The sequence below is a fragment of the Eurytemora carolleeae genome, unplaced genomic scaffold (assembly GCF_000591075.1).
Source record: "Eurytemora carolleeae unplaced genomic scaffold, Eaff_2.0 scaffold659, whole genome shotgun sequence".
NCBI lineage: Eukaryota > Metazoa > Arthropoda > Copepoda > Calanoida > Temoridae > Eurytemora > Eurytemora carolleeae.
This window is the reverse complement of record NW_019396552.1, coordinates 1-26891: the sequence shown is the minus strand read 5'-3', so window position 1 is coordinate 26891 and position 26891 is coordinate 1. Positions and strand designations below refer to the sequence as shown.

The 26891-nt window shown below is 30.3% G+C and overlaps 1 protein-coding gene across 1 annotated transcript in view; it reads right to left on the bottom strand.

The window, feature by feature from the left end:
* The window catches only part of LOC111705358 (voltage-dependent calcium channel type A subunit alpha-1), a gene marked incomplete at its 5' end in the record, with an annotated part of 42755 nt that extends 16396 nt beyond the window's left edge, over window positions 1-26359 (bottom strand). The window contains 17 exons of the mRNA XM_023477862.1: window positions 2033-2138; window positions 2968-3078; window positions 4199-4270; window positions 5225-5426; window positions 5643-5689; window positions 7193-7418; window positions 7911-8000; window positions 8872-8925; window positions 9942-10030; window positions 10986-11073; window positions 11320-11394; window positions 14666-14683; window positions 16330-16442; window positions 17123-17189; window positions 18694-18816; window positions 22524-22535; window positions 26283-26359. Coding sequence (XP_023333630.1) covers window positions 2033-2138; window positions 2968-3078; window positions 4199-4270; window positions 5225-5426; window positions 5643-5689; window positions 7193-7418; window positions 7911-8000; window positions 8872-8925; window positions 9942-10030; window positions 10986-11073; window positions 11320-11394; window positions 14666-14683; window positions 16330-16442; window positions 17123-17189; window positions 18694-18816; window positions 22524-22535; window positions 26283-26359 — 1570 coding nt within the window. The remainder of the gene's footprint in view (window positions 1-2032; window positions 2139-2967; window positions 3079-4198; window positions 4271-5224; window positions 5427-5642; window positions 5690-7192; window positions 7419-7910; window positions 8001-8871; window positions 8926-9941; window positions 10031-10985; window positions 11074-11319; window positions 11395-14665; window positions 14684-16329; window positions 16443-17122; window positions 17190-18693; window positions 18817-22523; window positions 22536-26282) is intronic.
* Between the last annotated feature and the right edge of the window lie 532 nt (window positions 26360-26891).

Genomic DNA, 26891 nt, shown 5'->3' with positions numbered 1-26891 from the left:
CCAATCATTTTTATGGGAGAGATACCCCTTTCACCAGAGACCTAATCCTTTCATCAGATTACCCCTTTTGTCAGAGAACTACCCCTTTCATCAGATAACTACGTCTTGCATCAGAGAACTATCCCTTTCATCAGAGAACTACCCCTTTCATCAGAGAACTACCCCTTTCATCAGAGAACTACACCTTTCATCAGAGAACTACACCTTTCATCAGAGAAATACACCTTTCATCAGAGAACTATCCCTTGCATCAGAGAACTACCCCTTTCATCAGAGAACTATCCCTTTCATCAGAGAACTATACCTTGCATCAGAGAAATACACCTTTCATCAGAGAACTACTCCTTTCATCAGAGAACTATACCTTTAATCAGAGAACTACCCCTTGCATCACAGAACTACCCATTTCATCAGAGAACTACACCTTTCATTAGAGAACTATCCCTTTCATCAGAGAACTACCCCTTTCATCAGAGAACTACACCTTTCATTAGAGAACTATCCCTTTCACCAGAGAACTACCCCTTTCATCAGAGAACTACACCTTTCATTAGAGAACTATCCCTTCATCAGAGAGCTATCCCTTGCATCAGAGAACTATCCCTTGCATCAGAGAACTATCCCTTGCATCAGAGAACTATCCCTTGCATCAGAGAACTATCCCTTGCATCAGAGAACTATCCCTTGCATCGAAGTATTCAAGGAAACAATATTTAGAGGAGAAAGTTTGAATTTAGAGAAGCTTTATGTTTATTTTCAGAAGAAACTTAAACAAAACAAAACTCATCCCAAATCCATTAGATTCTCATTAAATAATCTCCATTTACACATCTTAGGTTTCTAGGTTGCTTTATTATAACCTTTGAATTAAGATCTTTAGAGTGTCCTAGTCCACGATATTTCTATGTGGTTGCCCCATTTAAAGATGCACATTAACATGTCCAATGAGTTTATAGGGTTACCCACAAAGGATGAGACTGTAAAACGACCTAAATCATTTAAAATATGATAATTTCAAGGTTGAATTAAGTTTCTGTCTTAAATTTAGGCTTGTTTAATGATTTGGGAAATAAACAAAGTAGTAGGGAATCATGAATATAACAAACAGCAAAAATTCCGTACAGTCTCCGAAGTCGCATCCTATGTTGGGTAACTATGTAGTAAAATATTCTTTGTTATTATCATTTGCCTGTTTTAGGATATTTCGCTGCAAGATGCCTTTTCTTTGTTAGGTAACAAAAGAAAAAAAAACATTTAAAAATCAACAACACTGATCTAAAATGGATCATAAAATTTCACTTGAACAACCCCTCCTTGCCACTTCCTTTAAAGGGAGTGACCGGTAATGTATGGTAGTTGAATTGAGGATGTAATATTGTGGAGAAATTTTTTAGGATTCATTTGAGACATATAAAACGTTTTAATGATGTTTAATTACTGAGTTTGAGCGCAAAGTCAACGTTAAAAATCATCCATTTGAGTGGTTACGTTTTGAGAATCGATTTTTTAAAATTATTAAATAACGACGACAAAAAAATGTAAAAAAAATTTGACAATAATCTGATGGCATAAAAAGAAACAGGTTGAGAAAATAAAAATTAACTCTTATCATCAAAAATAAGAGATCTTGCTTTGTTATTCGTTTCTGTAATGTCTCCTTGTCTAAATACGTTTTCTGTAAGTTTCTGCGAACAAATTCAAGAAGAAGAAATTTAATATAATGATGAAGAAAGAAATATAATTAATTCTAACATTGGTTTATTGAAAAATGTCTATTGAGAAATACAATTTTTTTTACATTTTTTCGTCGTCGTTATTTAATTATTTAAACAAATTGATTCTTAAAAACGAAACCACTTCATGGCTGATTTTGAACGTCGACTTTGCGCTCTAACTATACATTCTCAAATGAATCCTAAAAGATTTCTCAGTTCAACTTTCACACATTGCCGGTCACTCCCTTTAACCTTGGGTTTAAACCAAATTGCATGCTTTTATATTTAAATATTTGAATGATAATACTGTATGTTTCCTATTGCAGTATTCGGGTCCATTATTAAGCTTCCAAACAACTGCATTCCAATGATTGCATAGATAAAGAACAGTATGCCCATCAGCATACAAACATATGGTAGAGCCTACAAATAATACATGTTAGCTACAACTATAGAGTAGAGCCTACAAATTTGTTAGCCCACAAACATAGGGTAGAGCCTGCAAATAATTCATGTTATCCCACAAACATAGGGTGGTGAAAAATATGTTTGCGCTTTAAAGGGACTGCAGGAAAAATGAAAGGGGGTATAGGCTGAAAGCTTATCACTTTAGCTCTCGATCGCGACCCATGAAAATTATATCTGATGTTCCTATCTCGAGGAACTGATTTACAACTTTGTCAAATTTATACGAAAATTAATATATATACACAATTGTATAAAAGTAGTGGGTTTAAAAAGATCAAATTCAGCATTGTAACTTAGGTTTACTCCAATTCTAATTTTTTATTTGTCATTTCTATTTTTTATAGATTTAATTCATAATATTATTTAAACGTTCGTATTGCTTGACCAGAAAATCCACCATTGGCAGTGCAGTAAGGTGGTCACGTGATACAGGCGGAGACACGTGACTAGTTTACTGTTCTGGCATTGGTAATAGCTCTGGTCACGTGACTTAAGTTTAAGATTTTCTAAATTTTACATATATGAAGTTTCGTATAATTTTAACACAGTTTTATATCAATTTCTCGAGACAGGAACATCAGATAAAACTTTCATGGGTCGCAATCAAGAGCTAAAGTGATTAGCTTTCAGCCTATACCCCCTTTCATTTTTCCTTTACAGTCCCTTTAAAGAGGGAAGAAAAATATTTTCAGGTAAAAAGTATAAACAAGTTTGAAAACCTTTCCAGTTGTTTTCCCACCCCCCCCCCCCCCGCCGTCTTCGAAAATCAAAATATTACACTAACCTTGAAAGATTGAACGAATGTATAGAGCAATATTCTGACACTAACACTTCTTCGGAGCAGCTTAATCAACCGAGCTGCTCTAAACAGCTTCAAGAATCCAACATTCACAACCTTCAAACCAGTATTCATTATGATAATAATAATAATAATAATAAAAATAATAATAATGTCAACATTAATAATAAAGGAATTGCGTCTTTGTAACAAACCCTGATTTTCTAATGCCTATATTTTTTCCACCTAATGGTGTAAACCTTTGATATTTCATCTAACAGAATTTATATTTTGAAATATCTAAGGTCTACGGCATTGGGTTGCACAGAAATAGAGATTAGAAAATCATAGTTTGTGGTGAAGACTCAACTCCTTTGATATTCATTTAATGATAATAAATAATAATTAATAATAATAATAATGATTGTTTGGATTTTTATGTTGTATTTGTAGCTATATGTATCTAAATATATCTATACTATTCAAAAAATAACAGTAAATACAACACTTACAATATATCTCAAACTTCTAAAAATATACAACATATTTTATATCTTAAAAAATCTACAAATCTACAATACAATATATATACAACATATATCATATCTTCAATATCAACAAGCATACAATACAATATATAATATATACAACATATATTATATCTTAAAAATCAACAAGTATACAATACAATATATATACAACATATTTTATAACTTAAAAAATCTACAAATCTACAATACAATATATATACAACATATATTATAACTTAAAAATCAACAAGTATACAATACAATATATATACAACATATATTATATCTTAAACATCAAGGATTAATATATGATTAGCTTAATGTACACATTACAGACACAAATTAACATAACATAGAAAAACAGAAACAGGAAGTATTACTAGTAAATAGAAACAGGAAGTATTGCCAGTAAATAGAAACAGGAAGTATTACCAGTAAATTGAAACAGGAAGTATTACCAGTAAATAGAAACAGGAAGTATTACCAGTAAATAGAAACAGGAAGTATTACCAGTAAATAGGAACAGGAAGTATTACCAGCAAATAGAAACAGGAAGTATTACCAGTAAATAATAAAAAAAATTATTAATTCAGAAAGCATCAATAAATAAACTAGAATAAAAAATAATTAATAATAATAATAATAATAATAATAATAATAATAATTATAATAATAATGATAACAATGATAATTATAATAATGGTTTCCTTCGTAGCGTCGATAATACTACCGACCACAGTTATAAAATCAAAAAGATTCCACCGTTCCTTGAAGTAATTCTAAAAATAAACATTAATCAATTGTTTAGCATGATGTCGTTCACTGTACTGTACTGGATTGTACATTGTTGAAATGTACCGTTTACTGTACTGCACAGTGTTAAACTATACTGCAATGTACTGTTTACTGTAGTGTAAAGTAATGTTCACTGTACTGTACTGAACAGCATAAAGTTATGTGTACTCTACTGTATTTATATCATTTTTCAGTGTACTGAACTGAACTGTACAGCATTAAGTTCAGTGAGCTGTATTGTTATGTACAGCAATGTTTATTTTACTGTATATCACAGCAATGTTTACTGTACTGTACAGTAATGTTCACTGTACTATACTGTACAGTACATGAATATTTTTTGCACTTTACTGTACTGCACTGTACAGTAATTTTTACTGTACTGTACAGTAATTTTTACTGTACTGTACAGTACTCTACAGCAATGTTTAGTGTACAGTACTGTACTGTACTGACCAGCTAAAATCAGTGTACTGTATTGTACTGTGCTGCACTTTTCAATTTAGTGTACTTACTTTACAACATTAAATTCAGTATGCGGTACCGTATTGTACATCAATGTTTATTTACTTTTTTTGAATAGCAATTTTCACTGCACTATACTGTACCGTAAAGCTATGTTAGCTGCACTGTTCTGTAATTTACATTACAGCAATTACTGTTCATGTTCTGTACTGTACTATATAAGCACTATTCAGTAAAACGTACTTTACTGCAAAGCACTATGACTTCATTGTTCACTGTTCTGTAGGGATAAAAATGTTCAGCAATGCTCATTTACTATACAGAAATGTTTGCTGCACGTACTGTACCAACTATACATCAATGTTCAGTAATTCTCAGTTACAGTACTGTACTGTACTGAACTGTACAGAAATGTTTACTGTTCTGTACTGTACTGTACTGTACTGTGCAGCAATGTGCCCTGTCCCATTTACCTTTGGACCAAATGAGGAAAGTTTGAGTACACACTCAATAGTGAAGAGGAGGGTGAAGATTAGGTTGAAGTAGATCAAGATATCCATGAAGTAGAGAGGAGCTCCTTCAAACTTCAGCATCAGGAGGAGGGTGTTCAAGATTATAAGAAGCAGGATAAAGTTCTCGAAGGGGGCAGAGGTCACCAATCTCCAGATGTGGTATCTAAAAACCAATCAGATATTTAATCAGCAAGTCAATAGCATGAATTAATAAATCAATCAATAAATCAACGAATTAGCAAACTAATTATGTTATAATAAGAGAATCAATCGATTAATTAATGACAGAGACAATAAATCAATCGATTATTGAATAAATAAATAAATAAATCAATTACTGAATATTGAAATTTAAATAATGATAATATGCTTAAATTACCTAATACCAGTTGTCTCTTCGGGAACGTATAATTCTAGGGGTTTAGCCTGAACAAAGAAAAAAATAGATTACTTTTTTTTATGATTCAAAGATTTTTATGTTGAATAAAGGAACTAGGAACTAGGCTATCAGGGCGCTGTTCGCCAATCTTTTCTTAAATTTTTAATTGTTTGCTAATCTATTAGGATTTTTATATCGATTAAACGATTGTAAACAATTTTGCGGATTTACAATTTTGTTTCGAGGATTTTCAAAATTTTACGAAAATCAAAACTTTTTGTAATTCTGAGAATCCATAAACCTTCCCTTGGATCATGTGAAGTCCCACAGAAAGTTTGGGACCGATCGGTTCGGCCGTTTTGGCGTTTTTTGGATACAAACATACAGGCAAAGTATTTAAGGATGAATGAATGAATGACCTTTATTAGGAATGAATGAATTAACGATGTTTATTAAATAAATAAAGGATTAGCTAGAAAGGAATGAATAAATAAATGATCTTTATAGAATGAATAACAGATATATAAGGATGAATGCACGATCTTTATTTCATGAATAAAGTATCCATATAGGAATGAATGAACAAATGATCGTTATTGAACTAATAAAGGATCCATATAGGAATATATAAATGAATGATCTTTATAACTAATAAAGGATCCATATAGAAATATATAAATGAATGATCTTCATAACTAATAAAGGATCCATATAGGAATATATGAATGAATGATCTTCATAACTAATAAAGGATCCATAAAGGAATGTATGAATGAATGATCTTCATAACTAATAAAAGATCCATATAGGAATATATGAATGAATGATCTTCATAACTAATAAAGGATAAATATAGGAATGAATGTATGATCTTTATTTAATGAATAAAGTATCCATTTAGGAATGAAAGGATGAATGATCTTCATAACTAATAAAAGATCCATATAGAAATATATGAATGAATAATCTTTATTGAACGAATAAATGATCTATATAGATTTATATGAAAGGATGATCTTTATTAAATGAATAAAGGATCCATATAGGATGAATGAAGGATCTATGTAGGAATGAATGAATGAATGAATGATATTTATTGAAAGGTTGGATTAATAATTGTTGTAAGATGAAAGGAAGGTGGAAGGAAGAGTGAAGAGTGAAGGGGAAACCTTTGATAGAATATTAATGAAGTCAAGAATTCTATAGTTAGGATTGTGAAACCAAATCAAGGATTCTTTCAGTTAGGATTGAAAAACCAAATCAAGAATTCTATAGTTAGGACTGTGAAACCAAATCAAGAGCTCTATAGCTAGGATTTAAAAAAAAATCAAGATCTCTATAGTTAGGATTGTGAAACTAAATCAAGGATTCTAGGATTGTAAAACAAATCAAGGATTCTATGATTAGGATTTTGAAACCAAATCAATGATTCTATAGTTAGGATTGTGAAACCAAATAAATGATTATGAAGTAAAGATTTTTTTAAAGTTTCAATGTTAATTTCAATCCTGACTTTCAAATTACTAATGCTTATTAAAAGTCCACTACACCTGGATAGCAAAGTCGATGCAGGATTTTTGATTTTTATCCATATCATCCTCCAGCTCTGCCTCCCCAAGCTCGTTGAAGGTCACGATGATCAAGGCAACGAAGATGTTGACAAAGAAGAAGGGAAACACGATGAAAAAGACAATGTAGAAGATGGCCTGCTCGGTCCTGTACCAGGGGATAGGACCTTCATCCTCGTAGGTAGAGGCCATGGAGTCTTGCAGGATTCTAAATAATAATAATAATAATTTCTGGAAGAGAACACCTATAAGCATGGTTCCTGGAAGAGAACCCCTATAAGCAAGGATCCTGGAAGAGAACCCCTATAAGCGTGGTTCCTGGAAGAGAACCCCTGTAAGCGTTGTTCCTGAAAGAGAACCCTAATAAGCTGGTTCCTAGAAGAAAAACCCTGTAAGAGAAGTTCCTGGAAGAGCACCCCTGTAAGCGTGGTTTCTGACGGAGCCCCTAGAAAGAATTTACCCCTGTGTTCCATCTGATGAAAGTATCCGATATCAAAAATTTCAAGACATCCACCCTAGCAATTCTATAGTTAAATGAATTAATAAAAACAAAAAACATGTTGTACACATCTATATAATGTAATTTCATAATTATCATAAATAAAAAGAAATAAAAATGAGAAGTACAACTCCCAAAAACATTAATAATAATAATAATAAAAGTAATAATATTTTTAATAACCATAATAATAATACTTACGCAACCCATCCCTCGCTAGTCTGGACGGCGAAAAGTGTGAGCATTGCATAGAAACAGTTGTCGTAGTGAAAATTCCTTCGTGACCATTCCCTTTAAAATTCAAATATATATTCCCTTCAATATCTTTCAAAATATTCATTATTTTTTTCAATATTCATTATATGTATTCCTTTTGATATTCATTATATATATTCTCTTTATATTCATCAATATATTCCATTTAATATTCATCATATATATTCCCTGTAAGATTTATCAATATATTCCCTTTAATATTCATCATATATATTCCCTTTAATATTCATTAATATATTCCCTTTAATATTCGTTAATATATTCCCTTTAATATTGATTTTTTCCTTTAAATATATTACCATTTATAATATTCCTTTTAATATTCTGCCATTTATAATATTCCCTTTAATATTCAGCCATTTATAATATTCCCTTTAATATTCAGCCATTTATAATATTCCTTTTAATATTCAGACATTTATAATATTTCCTTTTAATATTCAGCCATTTATAATATTCCCTTTAATATTCAGCCATTTATAATGTTCCTTTTAATATTCATCCATTTATAATATTTCCTTTAATATTCAGCCATTTATAATATTTCCTTTAATATTCATCCATTTATAATATTCCCTTTAATATTCAGCCATTTATAATGTTCTTTTTAATATTCAGCCATTTATAATGTTCCTTTTAATATTCAGATATTTATAATATTTCCTTTAATATTCTGCCATTTATAATACTCCCTTTAATATTCAGCCATTTATAATATTCCCTTTAATATTCAGCCATTTATAATATTTCCTTTAATATTCATCCATTTATAATATTCCTTTTAATATTCAGCCATTATTAATATTCCCTTTAATATTCAACAATGTATTCTAAGCGGTTTTAACTTTTTTAAATTTAAATATTTTTCATTAATATTTTTATTTACCTTGTATAAGCTACTGGGGGACCGTCTGGAGTTATATAATGAAAGTACTGGCCTCTAAAATTATAACACTCATTACAATACTTGGAATAATCCAACTAATAAATCTTGTAATTCAAATTATTACCAAAATCTTATAATTATGCTGTAGGTTAAATAATTACAAAGATCCTAATAAAAAATGCTATAAATCAAATAATAACAAAACCCTATTAATAGTTGTGGTAATTACTGTTGTAATTTAAATACTTAATTTCTAAAATCATTTTAATAAATGTTGTATTACAAATAATTACAAAGGTTCTAAAACTAAATTAATTATGATAGAATATCAGATTCTTGTAAGGCCTCTAAAATTTAAAACCAAAATTGATTAAAAAACAAACAAACAATACATATCTACAAGAATGACGATAAATGCAGTAGGGTCCATATAATCGTTGTATAAAAACAAACAAACAATACATATGTACAAGAATAACGATAAATGCAGTATGGGTCCAATTAATTGTTGTATAAAAACAAACAAACAATACATATATACAAGAATGACGATAAATGCAGTAGGGTCCAATTAATTGTTGTATAAAAACAAACAAACATTAATACATATGTACAAGAATGACGATAAATGCAGTAGGGTCAATCTAATTGTTGTATAAAAAAAACCAAAAACAATACATATGTACAAGAATGACGATAAATGCAGTAGGGATCCAATTAACTGTTGTATAAAAAGACGACTGGTAGACTCAAGTCATGATTTTGAATAAAACACAACAATCAATCAGTGCAAACAGAACCAATTCAGTTTATCAGATGAATTTCAAGCTATTTCTTACAAGTATAAAAATGTTTGAACGGCTCATCTCATTCCAAGGTATCATATAGGTTATACGATCTTTAAAAGTGATTTTTATATTTTTACAGGAGAGACAATTCGCAAGGAAGGAAATTGACAGAATAAGTCTTTCTTCTAATATTAGAAAAATTTAGAAAAATAAAACTAAAATTATCTTCTTTAAAACTTATCATGTAAACAGGATTTTAGGCCATTTACTAAAAAAACTTACTGGCATTGTTCAGCATCATGTTTGGATTCGTCAGTACAGTAGAAGAACTTTCCATTGAACAGTTGAACGCCTATCACAGCAAAGATAAACTGAACAACAACCGTCAGAATTTCAGGTTAATGTCGATTAAAAAAAAAAGATAGAAAAGAATCTGAAATGTTGATCAAAATGTTTTGTTACAGTGATCCTAATATTAGCTTGGAACAGATTAGATAATTAATAAAGAGTTATATTAGCTTGGAACAGATTAGCTAATTAATAAAGAATTATATTAGCTTGGAACAGATTAGCTAATTAATAAAGAATTATATTAGCTTGGAACAGATTAGCTAATTGATAAAGAATTATATTAGCTTGGAACAGATTAGCTAATTAATAAAGAATTGAGCCTTTTCAACTTACTCAAATTTTCTAATCTTTTTACAACCTGAAGGTGTAAACATTTGATTATTCTAACTTAGACTATTTGATCTAAAAGAATTCATCTTTTGAAATAGCTAGGGTCTACAACATTGAGTTGACAAAACATAGGGATAAGAATATCAGAGTTTGTGGCCATTACTCTATCCTTTACCGATAGAAATGTGTGCCTCGTAAGTTTGTACACTGATTATATAAATATTTATCTTTCTTATTTTAAGTGTTGCTATCTTAATATGTTCTTAAAAATTGCATTCTGGATCTAGCTTTGAATTGATTAAATTATCTTTTTCAAAACATTATTAAATTACTTATTATTCTTTGAACTATAGGTTATAAAAAGTATTGAGCGTCCCGTATCATACTGGATTATCTCCAAGCTTTAATGCCAGATACTCGAAAAACTTATTTCTGCATGAATTTAGGCTTTTTAAGTTTTTTAAAATGATTCATTCTTTTTCAATTTTCTGATTAGTGATGAAAATCTCAGTTTAGATCTATAATCGATCTAATATGATGTGGGACACCCTGTGTGGACCATAAATAATTATCATAAACGTTCCATCCAACTCCATCTGTTGGTAAAATTTATAACTAAAAAATACTCCCGAAATTCTAAGTTTCCTGAAAGAGAATATAAACAATCAATATATTGAACACGTTCTTCAAAGAGATAATTACACAGTCAAAAACAGCCTTCAGTTTCGGGATCCTGAGGAGAAGACGACATTCTTTACAAAGTATAAAATCCACCAAATCCCTTTTAAAAATACTTTGATNGGGTTAAGAAACTTTTTAATGTAAATAATTTTCTCCTAAATTTTACTAAGTGTTACTTATGTACTTTGGAACTTTTTAAATTTAGCTTCAACAATTCAATATTAATTGGAATTATTTTTGTAAGTTCAAATTTCAATGCCATAACATTTCAAGAAAATGGAATGAAGAATTTGCGTCCCTATTGATTGTCTTGAGGGGCCTGAGTACCCTAAGGAGCTTGATGGACTTGAGTTTCTGTCCAGTTGGGGTTCCCCTAGATTAACAAACACACATTAGGGACCAACAGATAGACATACAGTGCTCATACAATCTACCAAAACCAGTTAATAATTTACTCAATCAATAGTTTTAAAAATTGCAAATGGTGGCTTTGGTGGTTTGTAAAAACACTCAAATTTCAGCAATCTTCATCTTACACAAAACAATTGACACTTAATTTCTGGATAAAAATATTGTTTTTTTTCAAGATGAAGAAAACTTAGGTTTCTAAATTCTAAACAAAAGTTTCCATTTTTTCACTCAGAGTATACATTGTCATCACACCGTAACTAAACAAGTTTACAGAATATTATAAATGTTGTCTTTGCGTTGATACAAATAATATTCTGTGAGCTAAAGCAGCTGATGAAATGTTAAATTAGGGAAGCTAAAGTTTGCCTTTTTGCGAAAGGAAAGGAAATTTTATTAAATTTTAATAAAATACTTTGAATCGCCACCATCATTTTGTCAGTTGCTTATTAGTACGAATCTAATAGTAGTTGGATAAGAGTAAGGTTACTGTGGTGAATTTAAAGATCCAAATTTTGAGATATTCTTTGACAACAAACATTATAGAATACCCATAAAATTTTGAACAAGTCTGTTTAATCAATTTTATCAAAACTACTTTTATCATCCCAGTAACCTTGAATAGGTTCAGAGAATACATTTTCATACTAGGGGATAGTCTTTGTAGTTAGAGAAAAAGAAGAAAGTAGGTGGTTTGTCAATCAGACTTTTATTCCTTTTCTCAAAAACATCCAAGGAGGATCAAACCAAGGACTGTTAAATTTAGAAAATTAAGACTTTTGGGGGGTCTTCAGTGGATTAAAATTAAGTGGTTAAGCCAAATTTAACATTCCTGTATGATATCCTTGCACTATACAAAATATATATTCTAGTCTAAGACAGCTATAGAGGGAGTTCTAATCAAAATAGATTTGGTTTGGTTGAGAGCAATCTACACACAGCTAGTGGTCACGGCAGGGTCAACCTGAAAACTAAAGGAAATCTACCAGGAGCCGGAAACTTAGGCGGTCAAATGAAGGAATTGCTTTTTTATTTAACTGATGGATAGACTTAACATTTTCTTTCTCGTGGAAGTAAAAAGGGGTTAAGAATAGCATTAAGTGATCGTATAATTCAAGCGTTGTCACAGCTGATAAGGTCTGTTATAGGCATGTGTATGCATCATTGTGATTGGCATAGTCGGACATCAAGGAGATCTCCACCTATAACTTTGCTGATTTTTGACATTCATTGACATCTTGAATGACACATGATCGAATTGACAGGATCGATGTGAGAGTTTTTTTGTGAAACTTTTTTAACTATATTAAGAATCTTGGAAGTAATCTGCATAATCTGCCAAAAAAACAGTATTGTCTAGTTTGTATTATTTATATTGATTCCTGCAGATCCACTCTTTGGAGAAAGACAATGTTAGTTCTCTACATGGCATAAATTTCCGGCTGCCAGGACATATGGTCTAAACACTTCAAGAGCAGATTCACATTGCAGCATGCCTCTAGACGCTAGCTTTTAGTTTCTAGAGTTTAGTTTTACCCTATCAGCCTCTTGACGTAAAGATAGCTTCTATTGTCTATAGCTTTAAGTTTTAATATTCTGATCAAGGCTTTAACTTTCCTTTTCTCTGACTAAACCCATTAACATTTATACACTGCTATACCTTCATAACAATTTTGGAGCAACAGATTCAATATATAATTTGCACGGGGCAGTTTTGCTGACTTTTTATTGACAAGATTTTCCATTACCCAAAATGTTTTTATTTGTACATTTATCGTACTCTAAACCAACCATTACTCTGCAAATAGTTAAAACATGCATGCATATAGAAGCTTATCCTATGATAAACCAGGGACTTGATCTTACAGCTCTCTGCATTCAACATTGAATATCATATGAAGGCTACAGTGCCGGGTAGTATTGTTGTATTTTTTTATACAAAATTTTCCTTGGAATTCTTTTGCCCTTCTAACAACTAGAAAGGGTCTGGTGCATATATGTTTATTGTTTATTCATCATATTTGGAAGAACAGCCAGCTCTTAATATCAATCCTAATTTAAGAGAAATACGACGGGGAAATATGAATAATCGCAGGAAATTATCAACCTTGGTTTCATGCTTTACTGATTTTGGCTTCTCTCCAACTTATACTCGTACTTTTAGTTGGTAACTAAATGTTTATGGGCTAGCTTTAATTAACTTATAAATATATATCCCTATCCTCCCTATATTAGTTGCTTTTAGTTGGTAACTAAATGTTTATGGGCTAGCTATAACTAACTTATAAATATATATCCCTATCCTCCCTATATTAGTTGCTTAGCATGGTTTATGTATGCATAATTTGCACCTGAAGGGGTAGAAACCAGTGTCAGTTAAATCAGTTCCTTAAATCAATTTATACAGACATTAAATAACATTGAAGATAAATATATATCTGGTTTAGGTTAGAAATGACTATGTTTAATAAAACGGTTTCCTATGGTTAAATTCTAGATTCCAAAGTGTAGTTCAATATTGCAGCATTTTATTTTTATTTTAATTAAAAATTTCAAGAAAATAGAGAGCATAAATATTCTTAACTTTATTTATATAACTTGAAAGATTTAAAAGTTAATATAAATATTTTCGTTCAATTTCCTACAATATCAAAGAATACTATTTGGAAACTGTTCTATCTATCTATCTCTGTAAAGGGTTCGCTACAGGTCACCTAAAGAAAGGATAATGGGGGCGTACATAGAGTACATAAAGTACATAGAGTACATGGTATTATAATGTACAAAAGAAAGGTAAATATAATCATCAAATCCTAGAGAAAAATGTCTGTGTACATTTTGAGCAAAGTAAAATTTCTGGTGTTGTTTTAATGGAATTTGTTGGCTATATGTGACACTTTATTTTGCACTTAAAAAAGACATTGAAAAAAAACTTATTTCTGAAAATATACACAGGTTTTAATCAGAGATATAAGCTGACAGCGTAAACCATTTATCAGAAGTCTCAGTTTAATTTAAAATTTTTTTTCAACTCATCATTTTTAAAGCACAACTTTAATTACATTTTTTGGTGATTTCTTTCCAAAGCAAAAATTTAGAAATTTAAATACATCAGTAGAATGGGTTTATCTCAATAAAGTTATCATATTATATAAAAGCAGAACTGGAAAATGATTTATCAATTCAGCTGAGATATCTCTGCTGGGTAGTTTCTGAGTCTCCAGCTCCATACTTACGATTTGCGATCTGTTTTTCTGGGAGAATAAATTATTAATACCAAGTTACCAACAATCACAAAATAAAAGATGAGGGGTTCCATTGAAAAGGATTAGAAAGTTTTGAAATATAAAAACAAAGGCTAGGAAACTCTAATTTAACCAGGCTGTCATGAATAAATTCATCCTGAAAAGTTTCTATAAAACAAAAATCTATGTCCCTTACCTCCCCCCTTCCTACAACATTCCAGTTTAACGTTCCATTTAAAAAGTATTTGTATATTGGGTTAAATGTTTTTCTGATTAACAATAATGAATTTTAGTCAAACTAATGCCCTATGTACACCATGATTTAATGTCTGTCAATCCCGCGTTTTAGAAAATTGTGTTGCTATAAAACGCAATTTTCTACTGCCTCAATACTTGTTTTGACGTGGCAAGTATTTAACAGATTTCATTGATGTTATGAATAAAAAACTTTAATATAATTTAAATCAAATAGATTATCAAGTACAAAAGGTGACAACTGAGAAATAAACCAATTATAAACAACGTCACAAGTGTCAAATATAACCAGGATTAAGTGAAAAAATGTAAAAACAGAAAATAAAGAACACACAAAATTGCACTTATTTTACTGTAATTATCTTACTTTAATCTAAAATTATCACTATTATTAATAATCTTGCCGGACACAAAACTAAGTTGACACTTGTGACGTCAGAGTACAGCTGCACAGAGAGTGTACATATTTAACGTTGACATCTATTGTAATAGAATCTATTTGATTTAAACCAAAGTAAAGAGTTCCAGGGCCCAAATTCCAAAAGGATTTAGTGCACAACTGTGTCAAGTACACTTGTGGTGCAGTACCAGAAGAACAAATTGGCGGTTTTACACTTTTTTTCCAATACATTTTGCTCTATATAATACTCTCTGCTTTGCATTTGTTTACATTGTAAGCATACTTGTGACGTCACATTATTCCCCGATTATCTACCAATTAAGAATGCTAAGGGACAAACCTTTATAAATTTCATTACTCCATATCATTTGGATCATTTTGAAATCAAAGAGTACAGGTAATCAGGGGTGTACAACATTACATCAGACATTTTAATCAGGGTCAATCTCAGTATTCACATTCAAAGATTAAGAAACTCAAACACAAAGAATACAAAAGGGTTGAAACACAACACCCTTGACACACAAACAGAATCAGCTGGCAGACCAAGTAAAGCTCAATTTCTTAACCCGAAAATGTTTGAATTTATTAGAATTAAATTTATTCAATGGATTGTAAGCGTAATTTCAAGGAACCCAGCATGCAAAAGACAGCAACGCCCGATTCAAAAAAGTACTATTAAAAGCGTTGTCTTGTCAAGTATGAATTAGATATCAACTGTTTAGAATTTTGAAAAAATTTTCTTTTGAATTGTTGGCTCTAAAAAGTGACTTGTGCATTTCTACTGCAGGATAACATCTAAGGTTAGTTATCAGAATTTAACAATTTTAAACCTAGAAAAATGACAATATCTTCAACATTAATGATCAGTTAAAGGTTTAAAGGTTACATTTATAAATTGGGCCTTGGCATCTTTGCATGGAGGGTCACTTAAAACTTCTCTTGCAGTCGCTAAAAGTTCCCATAAAAATCCCCATTTTCTATAAATAAAGATACTTACGCAATAGTATGATAGAAAGATACAAGCGCACACGTGACAACTGTAATGTCCATCACGTTCCAGAAGTCTCTCATGAAAGCACCTGGATGCAAGACAAAGCCTTGATCCAGAATCTGAACATAACTTTATGTAATCCAAGAAATACAATGAGAAACAGAAAGCTGTGGAATATGAAGACGACATTGAAACAAGAATTAAGTTTAATTAATGCTGTTATAAAAACTTATTATTCACTTAATAAATGATAATTAATCTTTTTACAGTTCTCAACTGCTGTGTCATCTTCCAACTCCAGAGGGGTTCTGTTCTTAGAGTATTGAATATTTTTAATAATTTAGAGTCTTTTAAAATACAGTACTTAATGCCAGAGCCGGATTTTGAACCGAATTTCGTTTAATTGCTTACTTGTTTCTTTTTTTGCAAATTTTTATTTTTTTTTTGTGTATATTTATTTTATTATATATATTTAGCAGACATTAAGAATATCTGCTTTAAATTTCAATATTATATCGGACCTTGTTTCCTAAACAAAATACAAACCCCTGCCTAAAAATAAGGCCTTTCCATCAACTACTGTTTTTTATACACCCTGTAAAAGGAAACTATAATTGTTGTAATTAAAATATCAACCAACGCATCTTTCCAACACCCTTGTGTGTTTCTCTGAATAAAATGTATACAATCAAATATTTCATTTTATAATACAATTTGCTAATTTTAAATAAATCTAATTCTAGGAAAAAGTTGAGAATGCTTTAAAACGTTGAAACTATGATTTTCTGTGAAAAGATACCTTTAAACAAACTTCAAAAGTGAAGATAGCAGTGAAGAAGTAATCCGCCATTCCCAAATATACATTTCTGAAATTGTATTGTTAAGTTAGGTTTAAGGTATTCTATGTGTGTGTCGCTGAAATGGCGAAATCCAAAACTTTTTGTGAGAGCGGAGTATGTTTAATTTGAAGGGGCCTTCTGAGAATGCCTCCTAATGATGCAATACTCTTTTCTCTCACTATAACAGCTATTTGAGAATTTTCTGAAAGTTGTAGTAAAAATAGCACTTGATATTTATATCCAAGAAAATAAAATTGTGTTCCATTTTTCATTAGCAAACCACTCTCGACTTGGGCTCTGGGTTTGCTAAAAAGCGTCAAACATTTTATCCCATTTAGTGTTTTGTATTTTGATTAAACATTTTCCATAAAATAACATAAAAATAAATAAATATTTTCAGCTATTAACAAAAAATATATTTTAAATGTAATAAGATTATCTTATTGTTTTGAAACATGTATATAAAATCTAGATATGGAATTGTAAGAGCGACCTGCCAATATATAATGGGGAAACGATTATCAGAAAGCCCCAAGGGAAATATATATCTCAAAAAATATTTGGTTTTTAGAAGAATGTTCAGTTCTTTTTACCACCATGTCAGCTTTATTGTTCCAACTTCTAAAGTTAATTACTTGAGCTCTCAATAGTCTGGCCAATAACCATTACAAGAAATATGTTTTCTCACTAAATCTTACAATGTTCATGACTTTTCTGAAGTAGAGCAATTAGTTCTTTAGAAGTGAAAATAATAAATGATTCTTTTCTGACGGGAGCACGGGCAGCCGTATTTGAATTTCCGAGCCGGGCCCACCTTTCCGGTCCCAGTTTGTACTGTGCCTAGCTCTATGGACAGGACTAGCCGGTGCAACAAGGTTGACGTGGTCAGCTTTATGCCTCATATATGTTGAATTTACTGTTACTGAAGAGTCATAGGTCGGAACTTTTGTGAGGAGGAAAGTTTCGACTTAAAGGGACTTAGTGGGCGTAATTTCAACTGGCCCTTCATGGGTGCAATGCCCACAGATTTACCCGTAAAAGCTAGGTCTGATTAAAGTATTGATTGGATATCTTTCACAATATTGACCAGATAAAGGTTTAAAAGGTACCGTTGTGATTCGGGCATTGCCATATTTTTCTGAAGGGTCACTGAAAATTTGAGAATAAGTGCAATTAAACCATAAATCAAAGTTATCCATGCATGGTTTTACCGCCAGATGATATCAAAGGGAAATTAAATAATCCTTTGGTCTTCATGGATGTAGATCAATACTTGATCCAGAAATTCAAATAATAATAATAATCAAAAGTTTTGACTTGAATAGAATTTGAAGTGACCCTCCAATCTCCACACAAAGATTGTAATGCTCGAATCACAGGTTTACCCGTGAAAGTCTAAATTATAGTAAACATTAATCAAATAAAGGGAAGTCTAAACGTTTAAAGCTACCGCTGTAAATCTGGCATTATGATCTTCAAATGAATGGTTACTTGAAATTACGCTTACAGTCCCTTTAAAATTGGCAAATACCTAGGACTATCCTCATCCACCGGATCCTCTGAAGCTAGTGATATACTTGACACTGCTATTACCAACATGATAAAGTTATCAAACAGCTTCTTCGTCACAAACCAGTGGATCATCTGTCTAATCCTAAAGTACACAAAGGGTTCCATGATAACACTATGCAGTACACAGTTTGCATATTTCCGGGTACATTGAAAATTCAGAGAACAAGCTTTTATGGCGGATTTGTTGACGGGAAAGTTCAAGGAATTTTCAATTTTCTCCTTTTAATTCAAATATAAGAAATGGAAAAGACAGGAGAAACAAGGTGGAAAACTTTGCGTTCAAATTTCCTCTTGAATAAATAAATAGATGGCTAGGGGGGGAATCACAGTTTTTGTTGACTGGGAAAGTTGACAGTTTAAAGAGCTTTAGGCTATTTAAGAAACCGGAAGGCAAAATTTGATGCCTTGTTATTCAAGCCTGGAAATTGTGCAAATTTCTTATTTCCGGAAATGCTGCCTCAATATTTTATAAATAGTTCACTGAATTGCAAAATTGGAAAAGAAATAGAAAATGAAATGAGATGCGAAGTTTTCCAAAGTTTTAAAGGTTCCCATTTGTTCCAGGCTTTTACATTTCCAATATTAGTCGAAGAACTACTTATTCACTAGAGAGAGAAAGAGAGAGAGAGAAAGATCTGAATATATCAGAATAGAAGACAGTCCTAATGTCAACATTCGATACAAGAATTATGTTCTACACAACACTGTGATAAAATACTATTATGTGTGGAGTTAAAGCTATTTTAATTCCCTAATCACGAGCTGGGAAATGAATGATTTAAATATTTTTGTGTATTAGGATTAAGAATTGACTAAATCAGTGCTTTTATGTTGTCTCTGTATTAAACTAAGTAGAAAAGAGATATCTGTTCAAAACTATTAGTATCAAATTAGAACTGAATGGGAGTTTAAAGAAAGCTGTCAATTTACAATTTGTAGAATAAGAAAATTAATTTCATTTAATGCCGAATTTCAAGAATTTGAACCCTGTTTAGATGCGGCTCAAAAATGAGACCCGGTTTAAACATTGTTGGTTTAACTGGCAATTTTAATAAGGGTTTCGAGATTTGAGCTAGTGCTGAATTGGCATTGGTTATTGGCGGTTCAGCGAGGTGGTTTAAATTCTTTTAATTCGGCCTGTGGAATAAAAAAAAATTGATCTAAACTTAATCAATCAATTCTCGAGAGTAAGAACTTTTAAATGGCCATGGTTAATCTATACTAGACTAAAAACCAAAGAATAACTGTGTACTATCTTGATATGGTCTATGGTCTATTACATCTACCTGGAGGATCTATTTACTTAGTTCGGAAATATACTAAACATATCTAGGTCTTCAACTCTAAGAAAACAATATGGATTTGTAAGATATTTTTAATAACAAAAAACATTGAACGACAAAGGTTAAAAGTTTTAAAATCCAACGTAGAAACTTTTAATTTGAAGCGATTAAATACTAACTCCGAGAAAAAAATTGATGTCTTTTCTAAAGGAATTAATTTTTCATACCTGTACATAAAAAAAATCTGGAATACTGTTTTTTGACTGAGTTAAAGTAAACCTTATATTTCTTGCAAATGATCAAGTATCATGTAAAGTTGTACAATCATAATAAAGGAATTCAGCCCACTAACTCAAATTTTCTAATGCCTAAACCTTACATATTTTCAGTTCAGATTATTTTATTCTTAGTTTGAAATGTCTCAGGTCTGCAGGACATTGGGTGTCAAAGATACAGGTGTTAGAAAATCTGAGTTTCTAACAAAGACTCAATTCCTTTATCTATTTTATAAACAAACAATAAGTCGAATATACATAAATGTTATTTCTTATTATAAATATCTTACAAATTCTTAACGAAATTTCTGAAAGTCTGTATATTGCTAACCATATAGAATAAAAACCAGTGAGATCCAACATTCATAATTAAAGGGAGTGTTTGCAAAATTGAAAGGGGGTATAGGGTGAATTCGAATCAAATTTGGATTTTTCTGTTCTAATTTTACTTTTATATCGCACCACTATCAGGAAGAAATGGTTGAACATGCTTGATGTTAAGCCGATAGTCCTTTTAAATTCATTAAGTTGCATACAACCGTATTTTTTTTTTATTAATTTCATAACTGAATACTATTAAAATTTCGTGGATTTTTTATTCTGATAGAATTAATCGTTCTCCTTAACTCTACCCTTGAGCACAACTGAGAGATGCCGCACATAACTTATATTTTTATTAAATCCGTTCCTTCTTTAAATTTGACCTGTTCAACCATTTCCTCCTTATAGACTCTGTAGATCAGATAGAAGTAAAACTAGAAGCGATCAAATCTAAATTTCATTAGAATTCAGCATACATCCTCTTCCATTTTTTACGAACACTTCATTTAAGTACAGATAAAATTTAAATAAAAAACGTAATAACCAATAAAATTCTGAATAAGTTAAAATGAATTAAAATGTTAAATTAAATTATTGTTGTATTTAAGATTGATAATTTTTCTGAACTAAAGGAATATTTAATGAATCTCACTGTGCTAAAAATATGTCATCATCAAATTTTATCTAATAACAATTTTCAGAACAAATTTTAAAATATGCCAAACATGCACATCAAGGTTGAACAAATTCAAACAAATTAGAAACTTTTTTTAACAATTTAAACTTTAAATCAGGATGGAAAAACTTTGTTATCAAAGTAGGAGAATAATTATTCATTATTAAACTCATACAATAAAATAGAATAGTTATTTCAGTGATGATGGAATGATAAATTTCAATAAAAGATCAAACAATTGTCAAAAAAAATCTTGAAACCAGAGGTCAAAACTTTTAATCAACTGGCGCTAATCTACAATGCTTGATATCGATATCCAATGAGAACATTTTAAAGTTTAGAGTAGAGTGCTTGATCCCTCCACTTTACCCTACTTAAGGTTTTATACAATCAACACAGGATAAGCGTAGTATGGGGATTAATGCTTGATCCAAAGATATAAAAGTTCTGACCTTCATAAAAACAAGTTTTTATGACACTTGTCATGTTTCTGTTTATAATAAAATGTGAATTCAGGTTTAGGTAACTCTGCCGTTCTTTAAAAAGGACAAATATTTTTGGAGTTTTACAGTTACTTTGTAGCAGATTATAAGAAATACGATTAAATAATAGATGGAAGGATAGACAAGTATTTAGGTGGATTTTTTTAAAATCTAGAATATTTAATTTATCAGAATTAAATCTGGTTTTTTGTTTTTAAAATAAATTAAAATGATAAATACGTTTAAGTAATTATTAGATGGAATTTAATGGTAGTTAGAGGTAATTTTATGGGATATTAATTAATACAAGGATACCGAATACATATTTGGTAATTATGAAAGGGTCCTTCTTTAAACTAATTTTCTAAACTTTTTGTAAAATCTTATTTTCAAATCATTTGCAAAACCTGTTGAATTAGAAACTACTATTGTTGGAAAAATGATATGTGAAGAAGTAAAAAAAAACTTAATTTTTTTGAATTAACTTTCTTTTACTTTTTACCTAACTTTATTTCAATTTAGTCTACGGATTTTTTATATTTTGTCCTCCTCTACCTGTCTTAGTTAAGTCAAACATTTTTTTATCTTTAATAAGTTAATTCATTCATTAATTAATTAGGATTGCCCTTGTCAATATATGTATTCATCCATGCTAAGTGGTGCTAAAGGTGCTAAAATAAGATAAATGCAATAAAAAACGAAATTTTGGGCATTTTTTGTTGCATTTTTGTCAATTTATGATTTATACTTACGGTAGAGTGTATCTGAACATATAAATATATTAGTGATTTTCTAGATATTAATCAAATAAATAATCAATTAATCAATTTATTAATCGATCAATCAAATAACCAATCAATTAATCAAATAAATAATTGATTACTTAGATAAGTATTTATATATGAAACTACAGTGCTTACAGCGAGTAAGAAGTTTAATAAAAAATTTGATAAATCTTGTTTTTACCAAAAATACAAGTTTATGCAACATGAAGCTTTACATTTACTTCAACTAGTGATGGGCATCAACTTGGGTCATTTTTTAAATTATTTTTTAGGTTTAATCATGTACAAAATGCAGCTTAAAAACCTATGTATGTGCCAACATTCTAAAACTGTATTCTTAGCTGGGAACTTTAGAATGGGATCCCTGTAATCCCGACTGCTTAATCCGAATGTCCAATGTGAACACTTATTATTTCTTGCTTAATCCACTCTTTTTTACGATATAGTACTAAAAATCAAAAACCGATTTTCAAAATTAAGAAGTCCCTCCCGTTTCTGTAAAGTAATCTTAAATGGCGCGAAAATATTGATCTCGATATCCACCTTTCTAAAGTTCCAAGCTCTGGAAAAATTTGCTTTTATTTAATTATGTTAAAATTTTAATCGAACAGAAAGTTAAGAGAGACGAATCAAACCTGATTTATTTTTGGTTCGGTTCGGCATTTCTCTTCTTTCAGGGTTAAAATTTGGCGTTGTGTAAATACATTTTTGATTACAAATCTTCAAACTGGGTAAACTTCTAAGACCTTTCATGAACTTCTTAAAAATACAAAAAATGTCAAAGTTTTAAGAAACGAACCAAGTTATTTCCCATTACTAGTCAGCAACATCCATTGACTAATATTTTGAATACAAATTGTTTGGAATAGACGTATTTGTGTTCTAATTAATGGATATTTCTAGGCAAAACTTCTTCATGATTACCTTCATGTCATTAAACAATTATAATTTTTCATATTTTCATATTTTTTGATAATTCCTTTTCAAACTAATCAAAACTTTTAGATTGAATTTTTTCTTGTTTAAAGGGACAGACCGGCTATGGAAGGTAGTTGAAGTGGACAAATTCTTTAGGATTCGTTTGAGAAATATAAAACGTTTCCACGATGTATAACTACTGACTTTGAGCGAAAAGTCGGCGTTCAAAATTATGAATTTGGATGAATACGTTTTCAGAATCGGTTTTTTTAAGTTATCAAATAACGACGACGAAAAATAAAGTAAAAATTATTTTAAATTAGATGGTTAGGAACATATTTCTCGAAAAACATTTGTCAATAAATCAATGCTAGAATCAATTTCTTATTTTCTATGAATTTCTTCGCAGATTTCTACAATTCCAGAAAATCTGCAGAAAAACTTTGTGAATAATGAGAAACCAGAATAATGAGAAAATAAAAACTAATAATTGAATAAGATTACTTATTTTTGATGATAAGATTAATTTTTATTTTCTCAACCTGTTCCTAAACAACTTACTGAAGAATTTTGTTTACACTTTTGGTCGTCGTTATTTAATAATTGAAAAAAAAACAGTTCTGAAAACGTATCCACCCAAAAATACGATTTTGAACGTCGACTTTGCGCTCAAACTCAGGGTTTACAGTTCTTTAAAAAGTTTTATATTTCTCAAATGAATCCTAAAGATTTTTTCCACAACACTGCATACTCAGTTCAACTACCTTACAAACCCGGTCTGTCCCTTTATAAAAATCCAAATTTGCTTTAAATGTTTCATGTTGGACGGAATGAATATTAAAAGACGACTTTTTTATACACTCTTTTGTATTCAATAATTAGCCTCTCTCAAAATTCAACCAGTAAACTTACCTCTTAACAAAAACAATTTCATTGACGAACAATATCGATCATACAAAAAATACAGCTTGTTCAAAGAGATTTTAAAGCAAGGAAAAACACTTTTTGCACAAGCTTACAAGTTACAACATTGCAAATATCAATTGAGCAAAAACTATGCAAAAAGCTAGGGACGGACAAGGGTTAAATTCAGGGACATGGAAATAATAATATCTTCCAAGACGAATAATCCCAAAGAAGATTGGAAATAAATGTTGCCCCTTTAGAAAAAAATTCCATTTGTGGTGGTAAAAATTGTGCACCCACTAAGAAACATTGAAAAAAATATAGGCCATGAAAAAAATTTCAGTTTTCAAAGATTTACAATATTTGTGAAGATTTAACCAATCTAAAGAAGGTTTGTAAGATCTGGGACTAAATTTGCTAACGTGACAGAAGACGTAAGTTTAAGTGACCCCATGTTGAAATAGTTATTAGACCTTTTACAAGATATGTGCCCTTTCAACCTCTATCTGTGTAAGATATCTTCATTTTTCAAACTCAAAATAGAGATATATTTTGTCTAATACTTTTCTTGCATTGATCCGAAATGAATAAATAAGAAACTGTAATTTAAAAAAATGTAAATTTTCAGATAGAAAAAAAATTATGTTACCATTAGATAAAAGGTAAAAGAGAAGCTCTAAGGTCCATAACCTGTCTCAAGATTAAGTACACAACGAAATAAACTTTTTTGTCCGATATTTTGTTTCAAAAAATTTAATCCCGACCTCAAATAATACCTTTATTAGAAAGATTTTTCAAAAGTGATTTTAGCTTTTAACATGAGTGCTAACATTTAGTTTTAACGTTTATGACAAATCATTAAGATGTTGAAATTGTAGACTACTAAATGACTATAATCATAGCCCAGAAATGAAGCATTTTTGGCATCAACATGAAAAAAATTGACACGATAACACATCATTCTTGATCTATTTATTATCAGTGATCCATTTTGAAATTAAGCCAACCGGGGGGTTGCTGAGTTTTCACTTAAAAAATATAATGCAATCAAAAAAAATTTCAAATTCGTTGCGAAATGACGATTAAATTCCAGAGAAATCCTCGTCCGGCAAAAAACAATTTTTTTGAAAAAGTTCTTGTTACATATCATTTCTTTGGAAATTTTATGCTGAAATCAAATCTGAAAAGCGCTTTTGAAAATACTAAAAATTTTATTTTTGATGAGTTTTGTAGCTCTAACTCGTTTTTCAAAAGTGCTTTTAAGATTTGAATTTCCAAGAAAATTAAGTAGAACATGAAATTTTTAAAAAGATATTTTTTTGGGGCCTTCTACTATATTCAATCGTCAATTTGCGACCCTGTGGATGATTTTGAACTTTTTTATTGTAACATTTTTATTAAGTGAAAACGAAGCAACCTCTTGGTTAGCTGATTTCTGAAAAAAAGTCACAAATAAATCACCTTTACTGTCTATATCTGCATCTAGTAGTCTCAAATAAGTGAATTTATTTCTATGTGCACAGAAAAGGCCCTGGTTAGGTTGTATACAAAGGAGGGGCGGGGGCANTCTTTCGATAATAAAACCCTTATTTTTTATTCATAGTTCTTTATCTCATTAAAAAATAAAAATACATTTTTTCCTTTAGGCACACAATCCCTTTAGGGTTAATTATGCTTTAAAGGGAGGGCTTATGGTTTAAAAAGGTTTGTAAGATGAACCATAATTAGATATAAATCTAAATAAAATGATTTAAGATCATAATTTAACCGTGGGTTTTCCCATAAACTTTATAAATTCATGGAAACAATCAATGTTTAAATCCCCACTCTCCTATCAACCCCCCCCCCCTCCTACTCCCTCCCTTAAACCCCATTTTCTTGTTGGTTGTGTTCCCCCTGCACCTGTTATTGCTGGAGAGGATGAAAAGTGAAGAATATGGAAGAATTGGGATATCCTTGTCTTCTTCAGCCTGGGCAGCCTAGATACACAATTATATACAGTTTAACCCAGAACTTCAGAAACATCAAAAGAATTCTAAAAATGTCGTCTTTTTTATCCGACGATATTAAGTTTTTCAATTGAATAATTATATGGAGCTCGTAAAACCCTATAAAGGCTGGGGGTCTGAATCTACGAATAAAACGGCCCCCATAGTTATAGGTTTGAAATGCATGGTCATAGCCCAATTTTCAAGACCAGCTCAAAGAAAAAAAATAGACCGATAACTTTAATAGTTTGGGTGCTACCCCGCCTGTTTAGGGTTAAAACTGTTCCCGGTTATTTTATTGCTATTTACTTTTACAATTACTGAGACTTAGGTATAATAAAAAAACTCATTTAAAAAATTGTCAAGAAGACATTTTATAGAATTTTTTCGAAGTCTCCGAACTGTACTTTTTAACAAATTAAGAATTTTAATTTTTTTATTTTTTTAAATTCAAAATTAATCTACTAGCAATTAATACATTTTAATTAAGATAATAATTTTTTGAAAATATTCTTTTTTTTCT